We start from the raw sequence: 25694 nt of genomic DNA, 5'->3' as shown, positions 1-25694 counted from the left end.
AACTTTTGCATTTGACCCAAAAACTTTTTTCCTTGATCAAGGCAATTTACTTGCCAATTTAATTTAGGGAAAATAAAACGGTATCAATAAATAAATTTCGCTTCCCTAAAGAAAACAGTTCACTTAAATGAATTGTCATGGGATCACATAACAAAACGTCTGAATAGTTCAATGCAAATTGTCTCTGTTACATTAGATCTGAGTCTAATAGATAAATAGATTTAAATAGTCTTTTTGTTTTCTCTAAGCATCACCACCATCGGTGCTGATGTATTAAAGGATGTGAATAAGTAGGTAACATACTAAAAGTGCCAATGCAGGAATTGGTGATGGCCGCCATGTTTGTCATTGAAGTAATCGAAGACAAATCTGACGGCAGATTTGAGTTGCGTTGTCCACCCTCAGCTTGTTGCTTGTTCAGAGCAGAACTTGCTGGTTGGCATGGTTTGCCATCGCGAACTAAAACGGGAACAGCTACTCTCCGCGGTGAAGGTAACGGGTTCACATCCAGACCTTTTTCCTGTCTGGCTCGCTTAGTTTTGTATCTGTGGTTCTGAAACCAGATTTTTACTTGCGTAGGCGTTAACCGGATTATACTTGCCAAGTGCTCTCTTTCTGGGGCTGACAGGTACCTCTGTTGTCGAAACCTGAAAAGTACATAAACAATCATGCATAAAAATAAAATGTATAATAAAACAAATTATGTATAATAAAGCAAATTATGTATAATAAAATGAATTATGTATAATAAAACAAATTATGTATAATAAAACAAATTATGTATAATAAAACAAATTATGTATAATAAAGCAAATTATGTATAATAAAACAAACTATTTATAATAATAAAATAAAGCATTTGCGTATCTTTGTTATAATTGGGTACTTGCACTTCAAGAAGAAGAAGAAGACCATATATACCCACGCATGTTAACTATGACGTCAGTCCCGGTTAATCGCTTAAAAGCAAAATAGCGTGTAGAGTTTCTCCTCATAAGTTAAAATGCAAATTAATGTGAAATTGATTACATACAGAGCCGTATCACAAATATCATTCTTTTTCTTCCACGTCTTTAACTTAACTTGGATTTATTATTTGTTTATTGCAACCACGATGTATTTTTGTTTTGTGTGCCTGGCAATTTCGATGCATAATTAATTTGCTTTAGTTTTACATAGCTTCATGTTTGTCTTAGTATTAAAACTAAACTCAGTGGCGTGACTGCCCATAGAGGGCCACAGCCTACTGTACCCATCTCAGTTTTCTTGACCTTGGGCTCTGGGGTGCAGAAGCAGATGTTCCGGTTAGGTGGTCAGTCGAACGCAAATCTCCCAGTGTTTAGTTCCTAAGCATGCTTGGTACTCATTTGTCGACCCACTGAAGGGATGAAAGGCTGAGTCAACCTCGCCTGGCCCGAGGATCGAATCCAGGACCTGTTGCACGGGAGCGCGAAGCGCTACCACTCAGCCACCGGGAGTAAAACTTGATAGCCACCGGTCTTCAGTCACCGGTCTTATAATTAAATAATATGTAGTAAAATAATTGATATCTTTGTGAAGGAATCTTTGTGTAAGAATGTATCATTTAAGAGAATTGATGCTTGACGGGCTTGGTTTACACGAAATAAAATGGAAAGAACAGTTGTAAACGTAAACAAATGCCACGTTTCAACAACCTATCAGGATCGAGATAACCATACTACGCCACTGCAGGTATCCCATTCCAAAACCGTTTAAGCTAGTGTCCTTAAATTGTACAGTGGGTAAACGAAGCAATTTCTTCACCAGATCCTTAAATATTGTTCAAAACTTTCAACTGAATCATTCAGGAGATTTCCTTGGCTTCTAACTAGCCATCAATCCCTTCCTTCTCTCTCCCGTAAAAATAACGGGGTGAGGTTTAGCCCTCTATTTCTCGCTCCCGTGAAATTTTCGAGATGAAGAGTTCAGTAGTAACGCGCCAATAAGAATAAAACTAATTATTTATTTTTTTCGCCCGGAAAACATTTTATTTTTTATTTTACACATCAGATGGGAGTACCAGGATATTTTTAAGGTAATTGTTGATAGTTAGCTTACTTTAAACTAGATTTCAGCACTAATCAAATATGTATAATTGGCGAAATAGACACTCTTATGACCGTTTTCTTGAAAATTAACCGATCGCTAAGGGGCTAATAAAAACTAAATATTGTTCATGATCTCATAGAGCTGTTCAGTGCTGATATATTCATTTCTTATATATTTTTTTCGCCAAGTATGAAGAGCAGTTATTCAGCTAAGACAGTACATACTTTCTGCCAAATATTTGCATTTTCAGTTCACATTTTCTCATTATTTATTTCCTTTCTGGTAATTCTTATTTATTAAAAGATTCAATCAGTACTTTTAAGCAAATCAGTACTTTTATAATCAAATTGTTTTTCAATAACTGTTTGTATATCACGGTTTATCATATGTCATACGCCTTCTCTAGTGGGAGGAATCAAGCACAACCGTCATTTACAACATCCATTTTATTTTCAACCCATTTACAACATCTTTCATTCCAAAAATTAAATTTTAATCTTTTAATTTTTAATAGAACTTGTAAGTAATAAATTATTGCAATTAGAAAATTTTTTTCATGAATCAATTTTCTTACAGAATAAAAGCAATTTTCTAAACTGCAGTTCTTAAAAAAATAAATTGAGAAAACAATAATTCAGACTAAAACTGTTCGTTAATTGACAATTTTTTTTAGTATTTGTTTTATTATTAAAGTAAGAAATTTAATAAAATACTATGTTTACTAAATGCTATATTTCATAAAGTACTATATTTAATAAAATACTACATTTAATAATAGATACAATGCAGTGCAGATTCCATACGATTTTATTTTTCAGTAATTGAATAATGGAAGACAACCCTACTTATATTATAGAAATTGAATTCAGATAGCATAATCAAAACAATTAATATGATGCCGTGAAAATTATTATCCTCGTCATAAACTTTATAAGATTTTTTTTTGGAAATATAGTTAATTAAAAGTAAATAAATTTAAAGTCATCCTTTTTTTAAAAATATTGATTTCCGCTAATGTTGTTCTTTTGGACAATCGATGAGGATTAATTGAAAAAAAAGTATGGTCAAAACTACCGGAATATGGTAAAATTTATAGTGTTTCTGGCTCTATGGGAAAACCAAAAAGCTCGATGAGTATTACCTATGTGATATCGTAAATTTAAAAATTAAATATGGTTTTATAATGGGTGATCAAATTTGGTAAATGAGGGGAAAATTTGTTAATCTTATCATGATACCTTAGAGCTGGACTTGAAAATCATTTATTCGTTTAAGTTTACTTTGTAGTTTTGCATGATATTTTTTTACTAAATGTGTGGTAATAAGAAGTAAAATTTTGAAAACCAGTCAGCTGTTATCACATGAACTGATAAATTACCAAATGAATGGTTTAAATACCGTATATTTTTGTTTTATTAAGGTTTCTTTTTAATTTTTATAATGAATTTTTTTAAACAATAAATGCGATTACTGTTAGAGATTGTAATATGCTATTATAGTTATCATCATGTGACTATAACTGCTACTTCCACTTAATTTTAATTATTTTACTTTAGTTTTGCCTCCATGTTATTTCTCCATGTTTATCATTAACGCTATTGTTTGAATAAGAATTTAACTAAATTGATAAAATAGTATAAAAATTTAAATTAAACTCCTCGTGAGTTTGACCATACGGAGAAACTATTTCTTATAAAAATTTACTTAAAATGGTTCAAAAAAATACAACTAAATGAACTTAAAATTGTTAGATGTTAAAGTCATGTTTCTGGTTACATACGTTCATCAGCAATTATATATTAAGACATTATTTATTAACAAAATGTGCCTAATATTTGTTTTTTTTAATTGCTAATTTTAATATTAAGTTTATATAGAAAATTGAAATTGATTGAAATTCATATTATGTCAGTTTTGAAGAACCATATGATATTTGCTAAGTAAAAATTAAAATTCATGCTAGAAGAATTGAACCACATTTATAAATAGTTTGCTTGGTATTATATAGAAAATATAGAAAAATTCCATATTATAAGAAGTAACTCGTGTCTCTCTAACTGTTGATCTTTAGTTCTAAAGCAAGTTTTAAACTTACGCTGGTTTTATTGCACACGGAGACAAAATTCTTCAAAAAATTACAGTAATATGTAGTAATTACATTTCTGGCAACAAGAAAAAAAAAGGAAAAAGAAAAAAAACGCAATTTTGTTTAATAAAACCAAAATACACGGTTTTTGAGCTATTCATTTGGTAAATTTTTCCATTCTTATGTTTACCGTTTAACGGAAATTCTGGTTTACAACACTTTAGTTCTTTTTACAAAACGCTTAGTAAAAAAATACAAAACTAAGAAGTAGATTTAATCGAATAAATGCTTTTTTGCCCAGCATTAAGGTATCATGATAAAATTATCAAGTTTTACCAAATTTTATCTCATATTTTTAAGACTAAGATTATTTATAAGACAAATAAAAAATTTAATATTTTCTACATTTTTAAAAAAAAATAATTTTTCAATTGAAAGAGTTCTGAAGCATTATGTAATAAATAATGATGCATCATTTACCTAAAACTGACTTTACATTGATTAGCATGACTAAATGCAAATAAACTATAATATAATTGCTAGTGAATCGTTATTAAATTATATTTTCAAAAATTACAACGTTTTTTAAAGAGCAAAAAAAAGAAGAAAAAAAAAAAAGAAAAAATCTATAAATGACTCGTTGCTTGAAACAACAAAAAAAATTGGCAGATTCTTCAGACGAGGTTAGAATATTTTTTAGTTATCTAATTATATTTGATGCAGAAAAAAATCCGAGTTGATTCAAAAAAATAAAAATATGAAGATGTATGGAAATTAATGAGCAGTAATGTATGGGAACTCGAAACTTATTTTCGTGATTATTTAAATGTGGCTACGAATATAAAATTTTAATTGTTTTTATGTTTGCTGATTATGTGCCTATTTTTTATTTACAATAATAATAATGGTAAACATTAGTACTATCAGTCAGTTTGAATAGATTTTTTGTAGATTTTTCCTTGGAGGAAAAAATCCCTTGAAAGATCATTTTTGTCCATTAAATTAATTTGTCCATTTTTACAAATATTTCAAAATAACTATTTTCCTTTTGTACCAAATAGTCTTAGTTTCTGTTTTTAATACTTAAAAAAAATGGTCAGCTAGACATAATAAATCATAAATTAATTGGTAATTTTACAACTTCTTTTGATTACCAGATTTATTTTATTAATCTAGTAATGAGAAACGAGATTAAAATGTTTAAAGACTTTTAAAACTGTTATTTTCACTTTCAGCATAAAAACGAGACAAATGATAATTAAAAGATAAAACAACGATTAATCACTTATTAATGATTTTAATTTCACACTCAAGTAACATAAGGAAAGATTTCAAGAACTTTAAACATGATTTAAATCTAACTTTATTCTCACCTTCTTTCTAGTTCATATGTTTGGGCTTTTGAAAATAAAACTCTTCTTTTTCTTTTTTTCAAAGGAGGATTTCCAGCGTCTCCAGACGTGGAACTCGTTGGTGTATTATTGTTATTACACCCACTAGTGTTATTGTTATTATTAGTACTGCAGTTCAAAATACTTGTTGATGGCTGTTGCGATGAAGTGACTTCATCTGAATCGGAATCATCCCCTCTTCGGTGCCGAGTGATGACGGAAACCCCACCGGTGGCACCCGTAGGCATCCCCGCACCAGGGCTTGACACAACCGGAAGGTCCTCGAGAGCACTATCGTCATCAACTATTTCATCTTCTTCATCTTCAAGATCATCCTCTTCGTCCATTTCGTCCCTCTCATCAGTGCTACGAGTGAGTTCATGGCTTGCGAGGAATCCAGGTTCGGCTCCTGTTAGGCAAGGATCAAGACCCATGTGTGCAAAAGCTGTAAAAGATTTTTAAAATGAGACGCAAGTCCAGAGAAGAAAAAAATTTGGTCATATATATATTAATAAATAATACCAAGAAACGAAAGCTGTAAAATATATCACAGATTAAAAACATTCTTTGGCTTCAGAAATATGCAGATGTAAATAAAAGTCATCATGATTCAAGTTCTAAAAAATGGGCACCCATTCTCAAGACTTTCTTGACGCCAATAAGAAGAAACGAAATATTTTTCCTTTCTTCTCATTCACGTCTGGCTAGTCGTGAGAATGGGCGCTCATTTTTAATCGCTCGAAACTTGTCGGCATTTATTTCCATCTGCATATTTAAGCCAATGAAGTTTTTTCATAAGTAATTCTCATAAAATATTAATTGATTAGAGCTGTAGTGACTCAGGGGATAGAGCGTCAGCCTTTCATTGAGGTGAATCGGGTTCAAATCCCAGCGATGGCTGGTCGATACGAATTCCGCACCGGGATTGCACCGACCACGGTGCTTACGTAAAATATCCTCAGTGGTAGACGAATTATGTGTTAGAGTCCTCTTGTCGTCAGACAAACCTTTTGAGGTTTTCGCGGTTTTCCTCTCCATGTGGTTTCCTCTAAATGCGGGTTAGTTCCATCAAAAGGTCCAACAGAAAAGCATGTTTCTCCCAATACTTGATCCAAGAGTTCCCTTGTCTTCTGGATTTGGTTCAAAATTACAAGACTTAGGCGTTAAAAACACAAGTAGTCGTAAGCCCAAAATTGGGTCTGCTGTTCAACAATGATTATAGAATAATATATTAATTAGTTTGAAAGGGTAGGATTTATAATATAAGACACTTTTTTTAAAATGAAGATTAGAACATGACAGTAATTTTGATGCTAATTGTTATTATAAAATATATTATATGAATATATAGAAGGTATAAATACTTAGGGATCGGCCACATTTGCAAAACATAAAATTTTCGTAGTTCTATCTGTCAAATCAAGAAAAGGAGTTCTAATATGTCTTAGCGGCAATTTAGTAACAAAATCTATTAATTATATAAACTCTAAATGTTATAATCTTGGATCATAGTTATTTACAGATAATTCTCGGAAAAAAGAATATATAAAACACAGCACTCATGCCCTCACATTTGATTGAAAAATATGATGAACTTAATGACTTACAACCAACAGAAGAAGTAAATCATTGGAGATCGGCAAAATTTATGAAACTGAAACCCACCGCTGAGTTATCTCAAAAAATAAATATATTATATATTAGCAAATCTATAAAATCTAGAAAAAAATCCTAATATTGGATAGTACCAAAAAATATTAATCACGTAAATTCTAAATGTTATAATGTTGGAGATCATACGTATTTATAGGCAATTTATATGAAGCAAAAAAAAAAAAAAAAAAAAAAAAAAAAAAAAAAAAAAAAAAAAAAAAAAAAAAAAAANAAAAAAAAAAAAAAAAAAAAAAAAAAGAGAAAGAGAAAAAAGAAGAAAATTTAAAACATTCACTCGAATTTGGTTCGAATATATGATGAAATTGATGACTTGATGATTCACTTTAGTAACAAATTTAAGAACTCAACAAAGATAAATTTTTTTCAAACATCATCTAAATTCACAACACCAGACGATAAAGAATTATCCACCATTTCCTTCGGCTACAATAGGGGTGGCGCATATAAGAAAACTATCATATGATAAGCACTTTACCTCTATTGATTATGTTTTGAACAATGTAAAACTCGAGTCACATAAAGAAAAACAGTTTGCAATAACCATCCGTGTGCATTTAAAGTTTCAAAACTACCAAGAATGCACAGTGCCCAAAAGAAAAAGCGAACCACTCTGAATAACTTTTGATCTAATGATCAGATCTTAACGTTCTGGGACTCAATCTTAATGGTTCAAGAGGGGGATCTCAAATATACTAATAAGTTGGTGCAGATGATAATTTAAGTTACGGAATCAGACGCACAAACATACTTCCTCTGAATAAACATACCTTATTTTGAACGATTCGAATTTCTGACCCCCAAAATATAATATAGCAATCTGGGAGACATAGTCACAATAGTTTTGTCAGGAGAGCGGTTCAAAGTTTGAAGATCCGATCATTAGATTATTAATTATTTTCAGGGTGGTCCATTTTTTGCGCATTGTACATATTTTGTTTTTGGCATACTTGAAAAAATAGTATGAAAGATCATTATTATATTATTATTTATATTTTTTTTTATTTTGCTTTTTTTATTTTTATCTTTAGCCACATGTATTACATGCTAAATTTCTTAACTAGATGGCGCATATATTTCCACTCGACCAAGTTACATACAATTCAAACTACTGAAATGTTCTCCATTAAAAACAATGCAAACATCACAATTTGGGCATAATGTGTCCAAGTAATATGATCATCATCAAAATTTCTAGCTGAATAGCCTTGAAAACCTCAATAAAATCTTTAGGTGCAAATACGTCAAAAATATATTTCTCTAAACACGGATTGAGCTGAAAACAACGGACAAAGTAGCTAACTATTTCATCAAGTTGTTAAGAGCTAAATATTTCCAAGATGGAAAGGTTTTTGAAAGAATAGTGGGACTCTCTCAGACGGAATTGATCAGAGCCGAATTAAAAATTCCGTCAGTTTTCTGTCTTATGAAAATGCAAATTTTTATAAAATATAAAGATTAGCATACTATCATTATGAATTTAAAAAGTAAAATAAAATCTTATAAAACTTGAAAAGACATTAAAAAAAGAACAATTATCTTTTCTCGTCGCTAAAACAACTATCAAATTACAATTTATGTAATGTGAATTACATTCTCTGGCAGTGTTGGTCTGGTTTGTAACGAACAATACAGGATATGTATTGCAGATTTCCCTTTTAATCAATGCTTGCATGTTTTTTCCATTTGCAGCGCATATTTCTGCTGTTATTATTATACAAATTTCATTATATTATTAGAATTTATATAATATTCTTATTATATTTTAAATTATCCATTATTATAATAGATATGATAATAATAAGCATCATTAAGTATCTCATATTATTGTCCCTTCCCCGATAAGTAAAAGCCACTACAGCAGTCCAATAAAAATATTTCAATAATAAAATAGTTAATTTGCTTGTTTTTAATTAAAATATATTTATATATTTTTTAAGAAATATTGCATAACATTGCCGTTTTGACATTTATAGGGCAATCTTAACGACATACCCTTTAACATTCAAACCAGAGAACTATTTAAGAGGTGGGGGTAAAATTACTTATCCAGAAGTCTTCCCAAACATGGAATCTGAATGCTTTCACTTGCCTCACGAGTGCTTATAGGCAAAACACGAAGCACATTAATTCGAGTTTCGCGTGTTTATTTTCTATTTACTTGTACAATTTTTCATCGCGTGAAATGCGATATACAAAAAGTCTCCCGTGTTCATATGCACATCTATCCAAAGGTCATCCCCTCAAATTACTAATACTGTTTAGATATGTTAAAGGAAAGGGGGGTGCTCAATGAACCAGGATCGATTAACTACTGTGGACCACTTCAGTTGAGCACTTTGTTTCGAATGGAAAATCCATAATTCGGAGAGAAACAAAAAGTGTTTAATAGTTTCTAAGTGCCGATTACTCATTGGCCTATATGGAGATAAGTGGTATTGACTGGAATGTGATTTAAATGCAATGTTGATCTTTTGTTTGTTTCAGGTCTAATTGTTAGTTCGAAAAAAGGTGATTACAAAATAACATTAAGAGGCCATTAAATTGTCTTCTTTCCTTAAATTTTGAAATGAATATTTGATTGATTAAAGATTGCTTTTACATCCGTCAATTTTACGTTAGAGGGGTTCGGAAAACCACTTTAATTTCTTATCGGTCAAAATCATGCTAGTTTGAAGAGCGATATTTTTGAAGTGTTATATTTTTAAATTGAGCCTATCATAATTAATTTTTATAATGTTTAGGACATTCTAACGTTGTCTGAAAATCTTTCAAAAGCATTGCATTTCGAATAGTAAGAAAAAGTGTTTAATAGTTTCTTAGTGCTGATTACTCATTGCCTATATGGAGATAAGTGGTATTGACTGGAATGTGATTTAAGTGCAGTGTTGATCTTTTGTTTATTTCAGGTCTAATTGCTAGTTCGAAAAAAGGTGACTACAATATAACAATAAGAGACCATTAAATTGTTCCTCGTTAAATTTTAATGAATATTTGATTGATAAAAGATTGATTTTACGTCAACCAATTTTATGTTAGAGGATTTCTGAAAATAGGTTTAATTTTTTTCTTGCATAATCATATCAGTTTGGAATACGATACTTTTTAAGTAAAATTTTTTTAAATTTAGTCCACCATAATTTTTGAAATGTTTAGACTTATCTGAAAATATTTCAAAAATATCGCATTGCGAATAATAACTGCTTAACTGTCAGAAAAATTGATTTAACTTTTAGCTATAATATTGGTACTTTGAAATATAATGCCTTACAATTTGCCGTAACTTTAATAAACTGTTAAATTTAAAATATGTTTATTTTCAAAAAAAGTTAACAATATTGTGTAATCAAGTTTAAGAAACTCCATAATATGTTTTAACTTCAACCTGTGCTTTACTACTTTCATAATCTCACTCGTTCCGAAATATTCGTTCCAATTTGAAACATGATTTTGTTACATCACTAAGACGGTACAATTTTCGATAATGTCAATAAAGTGTTACATTAAAATAGGTTTAGGCTTAAGCTAATAGTAGTATCGTGTAAACAGGTATAAGAAAAATTATAATATAGTTTAGCGTAGACTCACACAAAGAAAATTAATAATTGTATATTATATACATTCTCAGAAAACTTTTTCATCTTTGAATCATAATATAGGTACCATGAACAATAAAACAGTGAAAATATGCAGTAATTTTAATAAAGTGTTAAATTGAAGCATCTTGAACCATAATATCGTGTAGATAAGTGTAAGAAATATGAAATAGCTCAACTTCTTGCCATATTAAGATTATTGATAGATGTTTACGGCATATTTTCAGTAAAATTAGTTAAGCGTAGAACAAAAATACAGGACTAGTTTGTTGCAAACACGATAAGATTCTTCCGTTTAAGTTAAATCATTTGAAGTTGAATTTTTCGCAACCTCGAAGTGATATTTCTTTTCAAATTGAACCATAGGATCGTGTTATTAAGTTTCCGAAACAGAATATTATCACTAAACACCGTATTAAAGTTACCGATTCCACAAACTTTCCAAAAAATTGCTTCAAAGTTGAACTATGATACAGGGCAAATTTGTCCCAATTTAAGTTTAGCCATAGTATCTTGTTATTTAATTTAGGAAACTGAATAATATTGTTCAACTTAGCATCATATTAAGGCTACTAATATTGCCCACTTTTAAAAAAATTATAACTTCATTTTTCAATTATAATACAGGGCAAATTTTTCTCAATCTTAATAAGGTGTTTCCATTTAAGTTGAGCTACAGTAACGTGTTATTAAAATTTAGAAATGGGATAATATGGTTCAACATAGCCTCATATAAAGGTTACTAATTATACTCACCCTCAAAAAAATTGTTTCAACACTGAATTATGTTGCAGTACGAATTCGTTGTACCTTAAAGAGTCAAGTTGAACCATGTTTCTGTTCAAATTAAACCGTAGTATCATGTTATGGAGTTAAAGAAATATGGTTCTAATTACCACCATGTAAGATTACAGCAAATTTGAATAGTATTATGGTACAACTGGATTATTTCTTAACTTATAAGAAACCGCATTTTCTCCTCTATATTAAAAAAATCGTAAGCGACGCGCTGAGGCAGCTGTTTTAAGTGTTCAACGTTAGTTTATATTTCGTTTTGCGACACAAAAACGAGAGAACTAAAGAATCTGAATTTTTGAACTTCCGAAGAAAAATGTACAAGAAATATGATAAAATAAAAAAATTAACATTCAGTATTTAGTTCAAGAATATCTGTTAAATTTGTAGCAAAAAATGCATGTAATTCGTCAAGGGACATCAAACATCTTAATCTTATCAAGAAACTCTGGGACAACATATGCTCCTTTTTCAAGACCTTTTGGGAGTAACTGATTGTATATAACAAGACAATGCCTCGATACATACTTCATGTTTGACGAAAAATTGGCTTTCTCGCCAAAGTGTTCAGGTACTAGATTGGCCTGTCCTTAGTCCAGACCTAAATCCAATTGAGAACGTTTGGGGCAATTTAACCTGCCAAGTATTCAATTTATTGAGAAGGCATGGCATTCTTTCCCCTCGGAAACAACATCATAAGCGAATGAATTCGGGGAAATGAATATTCGATATTATTAAGAATATTAGGGATCATTGCCCAAGCAAGAGTTTTTTTAAACTGCTAAATAGTATCACCTTAGCTCTTGTGCTTAAACTTTTGACATAATCTATTATTTATTGTTTTATTTTTATTATCAAATTCATTATAAAATAAATATTTTTCAGCAAATTATTCTTTTCCTGTTTTTAATAACATCACAGGAAAATGTCTTTTGTTACCATTACGATACCATTTACCATTTTGTTACCATTACTTGTTTTGTCGTTGTCTTTAAAATCAAATTTTTTTTTGCTTGTGCTTTAACGTTTGTCATTCCTCGGACAAATGTAATAAATAACAATTTATTGGCTTGTTATTTTGCCATATTCATGCGAAACCATAAAATAATCATAAATAATATGGTATTCAAACTGCTAACTGTGAGAAAAACCGAATATGGTTAAACAACCAGAATTTTATCGCACTAACTAGACCCACCTGATGAAACCACTTAGCTCTTTGCAGCTGCATACATATTATAGCCGAGAGGGCTAATCTGTCAGTCTCGTGACCAACAGAAAGAGGGTTCGAGTTCCAACGTTGGCATCAATATATTTCCTCCATTCTCTTAAACACATAAAGTTTCCAGTGTCTTGCACTGCCCAATTCCTGACCCTGGACGAATTAGAATACGATCTTTTCATTCACGCGAAGATGGCAACATCATAACGATGCTAAACTATCTCCAATGTCCAGTCCGTTTAACTGCTTATGGTTTTGAAACCATGCTACTTGCAAATGGTTAAAAAACCGCATAGATTTGCATTCATGGTTTTTTAACTATACTAGTTGTGAACGGTTTCAAAACCGTAAAGGTAAGAAATGTTCCTTACCTTAAACTTTATTATTAATTGGATGAGCAGAGTACTGACGGCTATTTTAGCATAATTTTAGAATAAGAATTCTAATAGAGTAGTTTAAACCGATATAAGCTAACCGAAATTTTATAAGCGTTAAAACTAACGAAATGTGCATTTATCATTATTTAAAAATATTATCAAAATCGCTTGAGTTTCTGACACTGTCAGTAATTTTCCTGCAAAAGCTAAATAAAGAATTTCAAATCAGATTCAACAGTGGAACTTTCTATGAAATCTGCCATTGTAGTTCCACCTTACATATTGAATACAGTGGAGGATTTACATACTTTATGATGAGTCGTCACATATTGGATTTGCCCCTTTTCTGATGCTGGGTATTTGAGTTTGGTTACCGTGACTCACTCGAAAGTGGACATTTTAATTCAGATTTTGGGAGGACAGGCATCGTAGACGGGTACTAATCCCATTTGAAAAGCTGCCTCATTTGACCCTTTCCCAGATGTTTTCTACCTACTTGTCTCATTTGCATTTCGGTACTTTTAGTGGTACTATTCATGACATACTCAAGTATTGAGTTACAAAAAGACGTCAAGAGATACTTTAATTAGGGCATTATTTGTAAAAGTGTTTTTTTTTTTTGTAGCGTTATTATGCTTGAATTTTTATGCTATAGCTTATTAGTGTTCGTAAAGAGATTAGTAAAGTAATAATTATTCTTTTAAAGGAAGTTAAATATGGGCAAATAAGTAATTGTAGTGTTGTCCTTGCATTTTCGAATTCTATGGGATGTCTAATTAATAATGATTATTTATTTTAATTTTGAATTTGATATTAATTGAGAATTTTTAATTAATTCATAAATTACATTTTGAGATTAGGTGTCGGGTTAGGGTTGAGGGCTTCGCTGTCAATTACGTACTCTTTTGTTCGAAATTTGATTATTTTGCATGAATTTGGCCCAATTTCCTTGATACAGATGATGATTTAAACTTTCAAAAGCGTGGAGACCGTAGACTTGCTTCAATAATCCTGGGAAATCCCAAATAATAAGTTCAGCATCGTTAAATTTCACGGTTTGGGCGGGAAAGTATGACTACCGAAACGAAATATTACACGAACGGAGAATAATATAAAATATTGTTTAATAAAAATGCATTGTTATTTCATAACTCTGATCTATCAAATGTTATGTGTGTCTTTATTTTTTCATGCTGTAGCATTAAGCACTAAGCAATAAAAATGAATTTTGGAAACCTTTTACTAATAGCCGTTTACTTTTCTAATATTTGCCAAAATTGCCGAAATATTTGTGCACACGATATTTTGAGTTACGAAATCAGACAGGAAAACGTACTTTCTCCGAATAAATATACGTTTTACGACAAATCTGTACACTTGTCTGTCAAAATATCGGGGACAGCAGCTACCTGAAAAAAAATGGTTTAAGTAATTTGGTCAATAAAAGGTCGCAAGTTTGAACCTCTCAATGCTAATTTCCGTTTTAGCATTTTATTACCCTATATCTCCAGAACTAATACCATAAGCTACTAAAAAAGTCTCCCTACAATTATAAAACTTATTTAACCAAAGATGTAACAAATTATTAATGCATACTAGTATAAATAATAATAGTTATATTAAACATATAAGTTTCATGTTAGTTATATTAGACATGAAGAAATTATTTTTATATTTATTTATTATTTTTATATTTATTTATTATTTTCAATTTACTTATGGATGAAAAAAAATCGAATTGTGCGGTATAAAAAATTTTCGCCAATTATATTTATGTAGTTTTAGTTTATTTATGTCTATGGCAAAATCAATGTCGTAAGAGAATCGTTAAAAATGAGTTATTGAGAAATGAAAATTTAAAATACGACGTCATTGAGAGAATGAAATACCCAAAAAGTGAAATTAACATTAAGGTCCCATGCAGCAATGTAGGATTGATTTTAATGTCAGAAACAATCTTTATCACAAAGCCCAACAAGGTTTATAAATGATTAGCAAATAAACCATGCAAGCTTGAAACAATGTTAAATTTAACTATGCTAGTTTACGTGCTATAAGGTTAGCATTAAGCTTGTATAAACAATCTTTTTACATCACGATTGAATCTGCCTTTACAACAAGGCTAGAAAAACCTTTTGAAATCGAGGAAAACTCATCATTCGTAAATCAAGAGTAGAACGCATTTTCAAACCGAGGATAAATTTTCCTTCTCCAGACTTATTTTAGATTTTATGATCATCGCTGAAACAAAGTTTATTTATGCAGACTTTTATGTACCTTCTTTAGCGTTTTAAAAATGAAGGTTTACCTGAACATTAATATAAGTTTTAATATAAACAAAATGTTGCTCGTATAGGAATGAAATACGATCGAAGAATGAAATCGTACAAAATGAATCTCGGATAAGTTTTTAATGCAAACAAAATGCTGCATTTGAGAGCTTGGGTAAAGCTAGAATGGAAAAAAAGGCTGAAACAAGGTTTACAGTAAAAGGTAGACAACGAGATTTCTTGCAAAGTTTTTTGCATGTATTTTAATTCAATCTTTAAGGAAACAAGCTTAGCATGTGAATATTTTTACGAAGTTTAAAAATAAACAATTAGTTAATGTTTCTATCTCAACCAAATGAAAAAGAAAAAGAAAACGGTTTGACGCAGCAAGGTTGCCTTCTTTTTTGAGTGGAGGGGGGGGGGGTTCAAAAAACTTAATTCATCGAAAAAAATGTATGTTAATTCACAGAAAATACGTTTTTGTGTCTAATAACGTGAATTAAAATATCGTCTTCTCATTAATTTACATATTTAAGGATTAAAATTTATTAGGATTCATTATTAGTCCATGATGATTTCATATTTAAATTAAAAGTTAATAAGATGATCATTTTTTTTAATATTTTAAGCACAATACAGCTGCTATGATTACAGTGGCGATTTGTCCTACTGTTTTCTTTTTTTGTTTTTTTTAATCAATTCCATAAACAAGATGTCAAAATGAGTTGTTTTTTTACGTGTCGCTGATACCTGTTGAGTACACGTACTTAAATAAAAACAACTCCGTACGTTAGCAGCTATCAGTTTGTAGCAATCGTTGAGAGTGATTATGATGAATATTACACTTGTCATTTTTTGTTTGATCAATAAATATTGAACGTGAGGACACGAATATTTATCTTGACACTCTCAACATTTTAAAACCATTGAGTGAAGTTTTCATGAGGATGTTGACACCCGATAACTGCCATCACAACACAGATGGTGGACGTTATCAAAGATGACGTGAAGTTTCGGTTGATAACAAAAAATTCGGTTGAAGATTGGAATTTGGATTATTTTGCTTCAGCGAATACAGATAATTTGTATAATGAATAAAACAGAAGCATAAAATCAAGACTTATTTTTAAAAATCTGTTTCCCATGAAGTGAAAAGTAATATTAAACGCACACTGAGAAAAAAAAAAGTGTAATCAGAACTGCCATAATATGGTAAAACTTACCGTATTTCTGGCACAATGGGAACACCAAGAAACTCGGTAGTTTTTACAGAAGCGCTTTGGTAAAGACTTTTCGGGAATCAATAAAATATGATTTTATAATGTGTGATGTAATTTAAGAAATCTGGTAATTTTTGTTGTGATACCTTAGTGTAGGGCATAAAAACCATTTATTCGATTAAATTTAATTTCAGCTTTGTATTTTTTACTAAATGTGTGGTATTAAGAATTATAAGTTTTGAAAATCAGAATTACCGGCAAACTTTTACAATACGATTGAAAAATTACCAAATGGGTTGGTAATTTTTCAATTTTGGTTTTATGAACCAAAATGATAATGATGATTTTTTTTAACCGTACAGCGCGGTGATTTTAATAGAGTTTTTTTTTTCTGTGTATTCATTTTTATTCGAACTTCCATTTTTTCCCTCTTTTTTATTATAAAAGTTAACAATAATAAGAAATAAAATATTTCTTTTCAAACATTAAGTATTTTTAAATTTTTGTAATGCTATCTAATTGTTTTTATAAAAGGTTTTCAGCATGTAACTCAATCGAATATTTGTTATTACTTTAGACAAACCACGATATAAATTAAGCTAGTGGAACAGAAAAATGGTATAAATATTTAAATCATGGAATAAAATTAAAATTAATAAAATAAACATTAACAACCCATTTATGAACTCTTATAAGAAAAGGTAATTAATGAATATAAAAAAGGCAGATAAAAAGAGTGCCAAGAAAATGTTTTAATTTTCTCAAAAAAATTTTTTCTTTAATAATCTCTCTTATTAATTTTTTTCCCTTAATAATCTGTAATTGTGGGTCCTCTTGTATAACATTCTAGTTATAGATTTAGATATATACTGTAAAAAAATTCGCAGCATAATACTGTAAAAAATACTGGCCCCCAGGTGCAGCATCCATGAAATTCATTTTATCGCAAAATCCATTTTTACCCTAAAATTTCATACTGTAATTTTCACAGAAATATTTAATTAATTACTGTGATTCAGTGATTTAACAATAAATATTATTGTAAAATTTTCAGTATATCATATATTTTTTTTCGGTAAAATTTACGATAAAAATTTATTTTACGGCAAAATTTACTGATACCGGTTCGTTATACCGTAATTTGATACGGAATGTTTTACACTGTAGTTTATTTTTTCTTTCAGTGCTATTTTACTATTCGATAGTAAAGAAAGTAATCTAATTTTTTGCTAAAAAATATCAATTTTGTTTGTGGAATTGCACAAACTCTATGCAAAATTGGGGAAACATTTGAAAAAGGTAGTCGTAGTAGGATTGAAGTAGTATCGTACATCTAGACTGTGCCTATATTACTACAGCTATACCGTTTGCACTAAAAAGCACTATCTACTACGTTTTTTCCTTGTTAACGCGGAATGAACGTTTGTATTTGTAACAGATTTTCTAGTTTAACGATTAACAATGTAAAATGAAATTAGAAAAATTATAACTTTTAATGCAGAAGATTGAATGTAATCTTCTATGAATTAGATGGTACACTAATAACATAGATTACACAAGATCCAGCTGCGAGTAGGCGTCAAGAAAACACAATTAAATGGTGTTAGAAATTTTGTCCGACTCAAAAAAAAAAAGAAGTAAAAAAAGAGAAAGCAAACCATAACAAAAAAAGAGGAAATATTGCACTACAAGGAACTTTGTAGTCATGGATCCTACATGCATCCAAAAAAAGGTAAATCATTTTGAGACTTTCATTGAATGGAACATCTACATTCAATTGTTTACTCCTAATTGGAAATTAAATTAGCAGGAACTAAGCGATTATAAAAAAAGTACATAAATTTTAAATGTTTGTAACTTGGTTAGCCAAGTGATGTTCTTTTTTTTTCTTTCATCATTTTGAGAAGTATATCCATGAAAAAAAGATTTTTTTTTCAATCACGTGAAAGAAGTTTTACAGGTTCAGAGCACAAAATTCTTGAGCACAGTATCCTCAATATGTTCCAAAATTTATAAATCATGCTTTAAATTTTATTTTGTAGGTAATAAATTGATAACAAATCCTTTTGATACAAGAGGAATAAATGTAATACGCAATCTTTTTTGTTTTAATTATGAAATCTGTTAAATAGAATAAAATATTTTTCTTCCTACTATAATGACCTGAATGACCAAGTTAATTTTACTTCTATTTATCGGAAATCATTCTATTAATAAGTAATATGCTTTTAACCTTTTTTAAGAGAATACCTTTATTAAAAGCACATTAAAATAATAATAATAATTAATATACGAAAAAATACGAAAGTTAGTTAATGCGATACCACTAAAGTTGAAGTTCATGCAAGATGAATAAAAAAAAAAGAAGATATAAGACAGAATGGTAAGACAACACCTTACTGGCTACAACGGATTTTTTTTAATTTTATTAAAAATGAATATTTAAGAATGGATAGGATTATTTCAAAAATCTAACCACAATAATACATTACACTGTGCGTAAACTATGCTCAATGCTGGCAAACAGTTTAAAGATGTTTCCAATTTATGGTAAAGAAAACAAAAATTTGAATAATTTTCTAAAATATAATATGTAAAATTATCTCATTTCATTTTCGCATTTTGTTAGAATAGCTACCTACAATCATCTCTAAAACCACACTTTCAATAATTTTTTTTCAATCATTTACCCAAAATATGGACAGTTTAAAAGGGAAATTTAACGATATTCTATCCAACCCCATGTAAAAGCGTAACTATTCATATTTCAAAATTCATCTGATAACTAATTTTCTAAGGCGAGCTGTGAGGATTGGTGAGGCGTGGTTGGGGGTTCTTTGCAAGGATCTGTCTCTTTTTATGGCCACGACTATCTTAAATCGATAAATTTTTCACTGCAAAAATTTCCGGATCAAATTACGGTTAAATATACCAGTACCCAGAGTGCCGGTAATTTTTACTGTAAAATTTAACGGAACAAAAACCCTGGTATACCGTAATTTTTAGAGTAATATTTATTGTAAAATCATTGAATCACTGCAGTTTAATTATTACCGTAAAATATACGGTATAAAATTTTACGTTAAAAATTAAATTTACGGTAAAATCAATATTGCTTATGATGAGCCTAAGATACCAGTACTTCTTTCCGTAATTTGATCCCGAACTTTTTACTGTACAAGTGCCGGGTCGTGTGCTGGTGTTGTTGTTTTAGATAGATAATAAAGAGTAAGAAAGTGAGGTCCTTCGTCTATCTTCCCTTTAATCACACTAACAATTGAGAAATGGAGATGTAGTTAGTCAACAAATGAATGAGAAGCTAGTAGTAATTGCAATTACAAATTTTCTTAATCTTGTATGCAGACCATTACATAGTTTTTACTTCCTGGTGATCATACGTATGCTTATATGTACCTGCGTGAAATTTTATGTCTGATCCGCTCTCCATTTTTAAGGGTTGCATTGATTTTATCAACACACATGTTTGATTATGATAAAAGCATATGTCGAACAATTGCCGAAGACAGGCTCAAGATTGTACAGCAAACTAAACTCAGAGTTCTTTTTCCAGTATCAACAAAGAAACAATAAAAGCTGAACCATTTTTAAGGATTCCCTAGTTTATTTCAGTCTATTCGGTTTTAAACGAGCACCCTGGTTTATCGAACGAATTAACTAGGTTCCTATATTCTTATTATAACAGAGTTCAAGTGTATTCGATTTAATAGAGCAGGTACTGTTAATGCACATTTTATAGAGAACAAAAAACTAGTAACAGGATCAAAATAAGCATTTATTAATTTTTTTTTTCTCCATCGCATTCAATTGTTACTTCTATCACATTCTAATAAACTTCTAATACTTTCGTATTGATTAATAAGTTTATTTGGATGCATTTTCGCCAAATAAATACAATTGTTCTAAAATTAAATAATTACAACAAAATAAAATCTGAGCAGTTATATATCATTTTTTTTAACAAATATTCCCCTTTGAAACACATTTAAAACTATTACATCAGAAAAATTTTAAATTTTTTTCCTTTCGGCAACTAATTTTATTTAGTTTTATGTGCGGCGGGCGGGAAGTTTTCATTCTTACTTTTTTACTCATTGGCACTAATATAAAATTTTCAATTATAAATTTTTCAAAAAAATTTTTGCTTTCAAATAACAACTCTTTAAATATCAGAGAAGGAGAGTTATAGTTTTAAAGGAAGAATTGTATTTTATAAAAGAATTTGACAAATAATTTTGATTTTTGAAACGAAAAATTTTTTGCTTACTCTTTTTATGTTTCTTTGATTTTAATTAAACTTAAAATTAAATTAAATGTATTAAAAACGATGCACTATAACTTAGAAAGAAAGACATACATTAATGATTTGTGACAGTTAAAAAGACTTTTTTTTTAGTCAAAAAATCAGTTGTTATAAATTAAAGATCTAGGAACACAATCTTTATTTTTATTAGCGGAATTATTATTATAACTAATGAATTATTTATAACTAATAATTATAACTCTTGTTAAATGTTATTTCCCTTTACAAACTATATGTGCCCTCAAAAGCATCGATATATTAAATGAGTTATACTCCGTTTGTTTCTGTAGGTTTGGTGGGTATCCCGCAGTATTAAAACTACAATAACTGGAAAGTTGGAGGTGAATACAATTTTTTAATATTTATATCTGAAATATACATGGTTGAAAAACATGTATGTTAAATATATATCTTATTTCTCGCATTAATATTTAAAAAATAAGGTAATAAGAAACTTGCATTTTTTATACAGCAAATTGTTTTAATTAAATAGTGCTTTAGTTTTCTGCTTGAATCAGGAAAAAATGTCGAGTAAAAAAAAAAGTTCTTTAAAAGTTTTTTAATTTTTCTTAAGTTTCAGATGATTTTTTAAAAAATATTATTTTGACAATTTGAATTCATAATTTTAATTTTCGTGGTTATTTAAGATTCATGCTAAATTGAAATTTTGAAGCAGTTTATTTAATCCTACCCATTTTTTACCATTGAAACAGGTGAAATCTTTAATAAACGATGTGCTAATACCCAATTATTTAAGTTCTGTAGGTACGGCACCAGCTGTAAGACCATGAGTGGGATTTCGGTTTCCTTTTACATGGGAAAAATTAAGTGTGCGACCAGAGGCCTTAACCTGGAAATTTTCAGTTCTGAACGTGAATCTTTTGGATGTAAATAAAAGTAAAGTGGACAATAAGCATAAGCCTTATTGCAGGTAAAGATCATGCCCTTTTTTACATGCTCTGGGCATGTAAAAAACCCGATCACGTAAGTATTTTTTACCCTTCCGTACCCTAGCGGGCATGAAAATATTTTATCAGAAATACCGTAAAAAAACGCATTGTGCAAATTTGACGAAATTGCATAAGCTTTGACGAGAATCATTGAGGGATAGGCAGGGATGGGAAAAACGTCGTCAAAGGGGAATAAAAAAATTATTAAGAAAAAGTTTACTAGTAACTGCGCAAAAGAAAATAATTAATATAAAAACTTTTAACATTGTTTGAAAGATTCATGCACTTGCCGATAGTATTTAACTATTTTATACTTTGTTTTAATAATAATGGTCTGCATAAACACCATTAATGCGTAATAATTACTTAGTAAAAATTCTAAATCAAATTACGGTATAAAGTAACGGCACTTAGGATGCATAATCCCTAAAATCTATTTTTACTGTGTAATATTATGCTGCAGTTATATTATACAGTATAATATTTATTTAATTAGAGTGATTCAGTGATTTTGCGTAAGTATTGCAGTAAAAATTACGGTATATCAGATTTTTTGTACCGTAGCATGTTCCGGTAAAAATGGATTTAACTTTAAAGAGTATTGGAAATTCTGAGTGCCAGTAGTTTTTACCTTAATTTGATTTGGAATCTTTTACAGTGCACTTATAAAATCAAGCCTTTAAAACTATAGCTTTTAAAAATTAACCTGTTGTTCATTAATAAGAAAAGGTTAATATTAACTAATAATAAACAAAGATTTATTCAAGATATTTCCAATCTTTTAAGTTTAAAAAAAATTCTTTTTTTTCTCCTAAATGCTTTCCCATACCTTACTTTGAATTCGAAACATCTGACTGTCGTTAAAATTTCATTGTACCATTGAATAAGTCATGAAGTTTAGTCACACGGAGAAAAAAATTCTGGTAAAATTAACGTACCGTAATGACATTTCAGGTAAAGAAAAAGAAGCCANTTTCCTTTTACACGGGAAAAATTAAGTGTGCGACCAGAGGCCTTAACCCGGAAATTTTTAGTTCTGAACGTGAATCTTTTGGATGTAAATAAAAGTAAAGTGGACAATAAGCATAAGCCTTATTGCAGATAAAGACCATGGCCTTTTTTACATGCTCTGGGCATGTAAAAAACCCGATCACGTAAGTATTTTTTACCCTTCCGTACCCTAGCGGGCATGAAAATATTTCAACAGAGATACCGTAAAAGACACATTGTGCAAATTTGACGAAATTGCACAAACTTTGACGAGAATCATTGAGGGGTAGGCAGGGATGGAAAAAACGTCAACAAAGGGGAATAAAAAAATTATTTAGAAGAAGTTTACTAGTAACTGCGCAAAAGAAAATAATTAATATAAAAACTTAATACATTGTTTGAAAGATTCATGCACTTGCCGATAGTATTTAACGATTTTATATTTTGTTTTAATAAAAATGGTCTGCATAAGCACCATTAATGCGTAATAATTGATTAGTAAAAATTCTAAATCAAATTACGGTATAAAGTACCGGCACTTTAGAGTTATCATCCCTAAAATCTATTTTTACTGTATAATATAATAACTGTATGTATAACAGTTATATTATACAGTAATATTTATTTAATTCGAGTGATTTTACGTAAGTATTGCAGTAAAATTTACGGTATATCAGATTTTTTGTTCGTTCCGTAACATGTTCCGGGAAAAATGAATTTAACTTTAAAAAGTATTGGAAATTCGGAGTGCCAGTAGTTTTTACCTCAATTTGATCCGGAATCTTTTACAGTGCACTCATAAAATCAAGCCTTTAAAATTATAGCTTTAGAAAATTAACCTGTTGTTCTTTAATAAGAATAGGTTAATATTAACTAATAATAAAAAAAGATTTATTGAAGATATTTCTAATCTTTTAAGTTTAAAATAAATTTTTTTTCTAAATGCTTTCCTATACCTTAATTTGAATTCGAAACATCTTACTGTCGTTAAAATTTCATTGTACCATTGAATAAGCCATGAAGTTTAGTCACACGGACAAAAAAATTCTGGTAAAATTACCGTACTGTAATGACATTTCGGGTGAAGAAAAAGAATCCATACTATTTATTATTAAGTTAATGAAACCAAAATATATCTAGTATTAAAATTATTTATTTGGTAATTTTTTCGTACATATAGTATCGGTTTATCAGAATTTCTGATTTTCAAAATTATAGGTCTTATTACCACACATTTAGTAAAAAATACAAAACTGAAAAGTAAATTTAACCGAATAAATGGTTTTTACGCCATGCTCCAAGGTAGCATGATAAATTACAAAATTTTATTACTATTACTAAATTTATCTTTTATTATAAAATCATATTTTATTGTTCATTTCACCAAAGTCATTATCAAAGTGATTCAGTAAAAATAACTGGGCTGTTTGGTGTTCTCATAGAACCAGAAACAAGAATTTTATCATATTCTGCCAATACTTTTTTCCCCCTCTGTGTATAAATTAGCAGCATTAATTATATAATTAGAGTTAAAACTGTATTAATGTTAGTTGCTGCGAATTAAACAAAATAAAATTAAGATATCGATAGAGAAAAGTTTAAAGGTACACTTACGTAAAGCTGCATAGGCTGGAATGATTTCTGATGCCAACCACCGTGAATAAGAAGTGTCAGGACAAAAACTGCTGTAACACAACGCTGGAAGCGTCACATCAGACAAATCCAGTGCTCTTGGAACAGGACTTGTCCTAGGATTAGGACTACTACTAGGATTAGCATTCTTTACCTCAGGTAGTTCCAATATGTCTCTGACACTGAAACCACTAGGCTTTGTGGTAGCCGTCATCTTCATTTGTCCAGTTAACACAAAAACTTTTTTAACAAAAAGTTTTTCCCCCGAAATCAGCTAACAACAAGTTATTTTATTGTTATAAGCAATTAGGCGTTGATGTTGCACATAAATAAAGGCAGTAGAATTGAATTATAATGAACAACTATATTATAATTCTTTATGTTTCTTTCTGTATGTTATCCAAATGCATATCTTGGTTAGGTTTGAATTTGTTGAACACATATATAATAACGAGCGTTGATGACCTTGTTTTTCTTCAAAACGCATACAAATCTTGATCAACCTATTCTGTTTGAATTTAACTGCGTCTCTCTTTCATTTATTTAAAAACATGATCTTGAGATTGATTTTACCACCAGTTCTATATTCTGATGTTTTCGTACGAGCTTAATTTGAAATATTTAAAAAACATAATTATCCTTATTATTATTTATTTTCTAAAATTTTCATTTTTCACGATTTAACAATTTCAGCTGGTGAGATCTATCTCGCGATCACGTAAAAAAAAAAAATCCAGAATTTCTTCGATTTCAATCTATAAATTAGATGATCTAATCTAAATTCTGATCCCTTTTCTGCGATCCGAACAACGAAGAATCAACCAGCGATGAAGTCGGAACAAGTGGCCTCACTTTCTAATCGGCAAGTCAAAGTTCGGAATCAAACTCACGGAGACGAACTTCCCGCGCATAGGGGGTGTAGTCGATCCCAGCATTTGAACAAGCAGTTAGGACCACCCCCGCGAGGGGGGGTCGACGCGAGAGGGCGGTCTGCTTTCATTTTTCGTATTGGAAGGACACAAAAGAAACTGCCGGGAGGAGCGACTCTTTAACATTGTGTTATTATCGTGTTTTTCCGTTTTTCTTGCACTTTTTTGCAGTTG

The 25694-nt window shown here is 29.8% G+C and overlaps 1 protein-coding gene across 1 annotated transcript; it reads right to left on the bottom strand.

Annotated features, from left to right (window-relative positions):
• Positions 1 to 100: 100 nt before the first annotated feature.
• LOC107455617 (homeobox protein Nkx-2.2) lies at positions 101 to 25460 on the bottom strand. The gene is made up of 3 exons (XM_016073241.3): positions 24574 to 25460; positions 5530 to 5992; positions 101 to 647 (listed from the first exon to the last, which is right to left on the bottom strand). The coding sequence occupies exons 1-3, from the start codon at positions 24809 to 24811 to the stop codon at positions 251 to 253; spliced, it is 1098 nt and encodes a 365-aa protein (XP_015928727.1). The 5' UTR covers positions 24812 to 25460; the 3' UTR covers positions 101 to 250.
• Positions 25461 to 25694: the final 234 nt, after the last annotated feature.

The sequence above is a fragment of the Parasteatoda tepidariorum genome, chromosome 7 (genome assembly GCF_043381705.1).
Source record: "Parasteatoda tepidariorum isolate YZ-2023 chromosome 7, CAS_Ptep_4.0, whole genome shotgun sequence".
Lineage (NCBI taxonomy): Eukaryota > Metazoa > Arthropoda > Arachnida > Araneae > Theridiidae > Parasteatoda > Parasteatoda tepidariorum.
The sequence above is the reverse complement of the archived record's forward strand: the minus strand, read 5'-3'. Positions and strand labels throughout refer to the sequence as shown.

What these genes read in the sequence shown, in the direction of transcription:
- LOC107455617 (XM_016073241.3), bottom strand. Translation starts at nt 24,811, where the DNA reads ATGAAGATGACGGCTACCACAAAGCCTAGTGGTTTCAGTGTCAGAGAC. An exon ending in TCCAGCCTATGCAGCTTTAC is followed by an intron (nt 5,993 to 24,573) that starts GTAAGTGTACCT and finishes AATCTTTTACAG; the next exon opens with CTTTTGCACACATGGGTCTT. An exon ending in ACATATGAACTAGAAAGAAG is followed by an intron (nt 648 to 5,529) that starts GTGAGAATAAAG and finishes TGTACTTTTCAG; the next exon opens with GTTTCGACAACAGAGGTACC.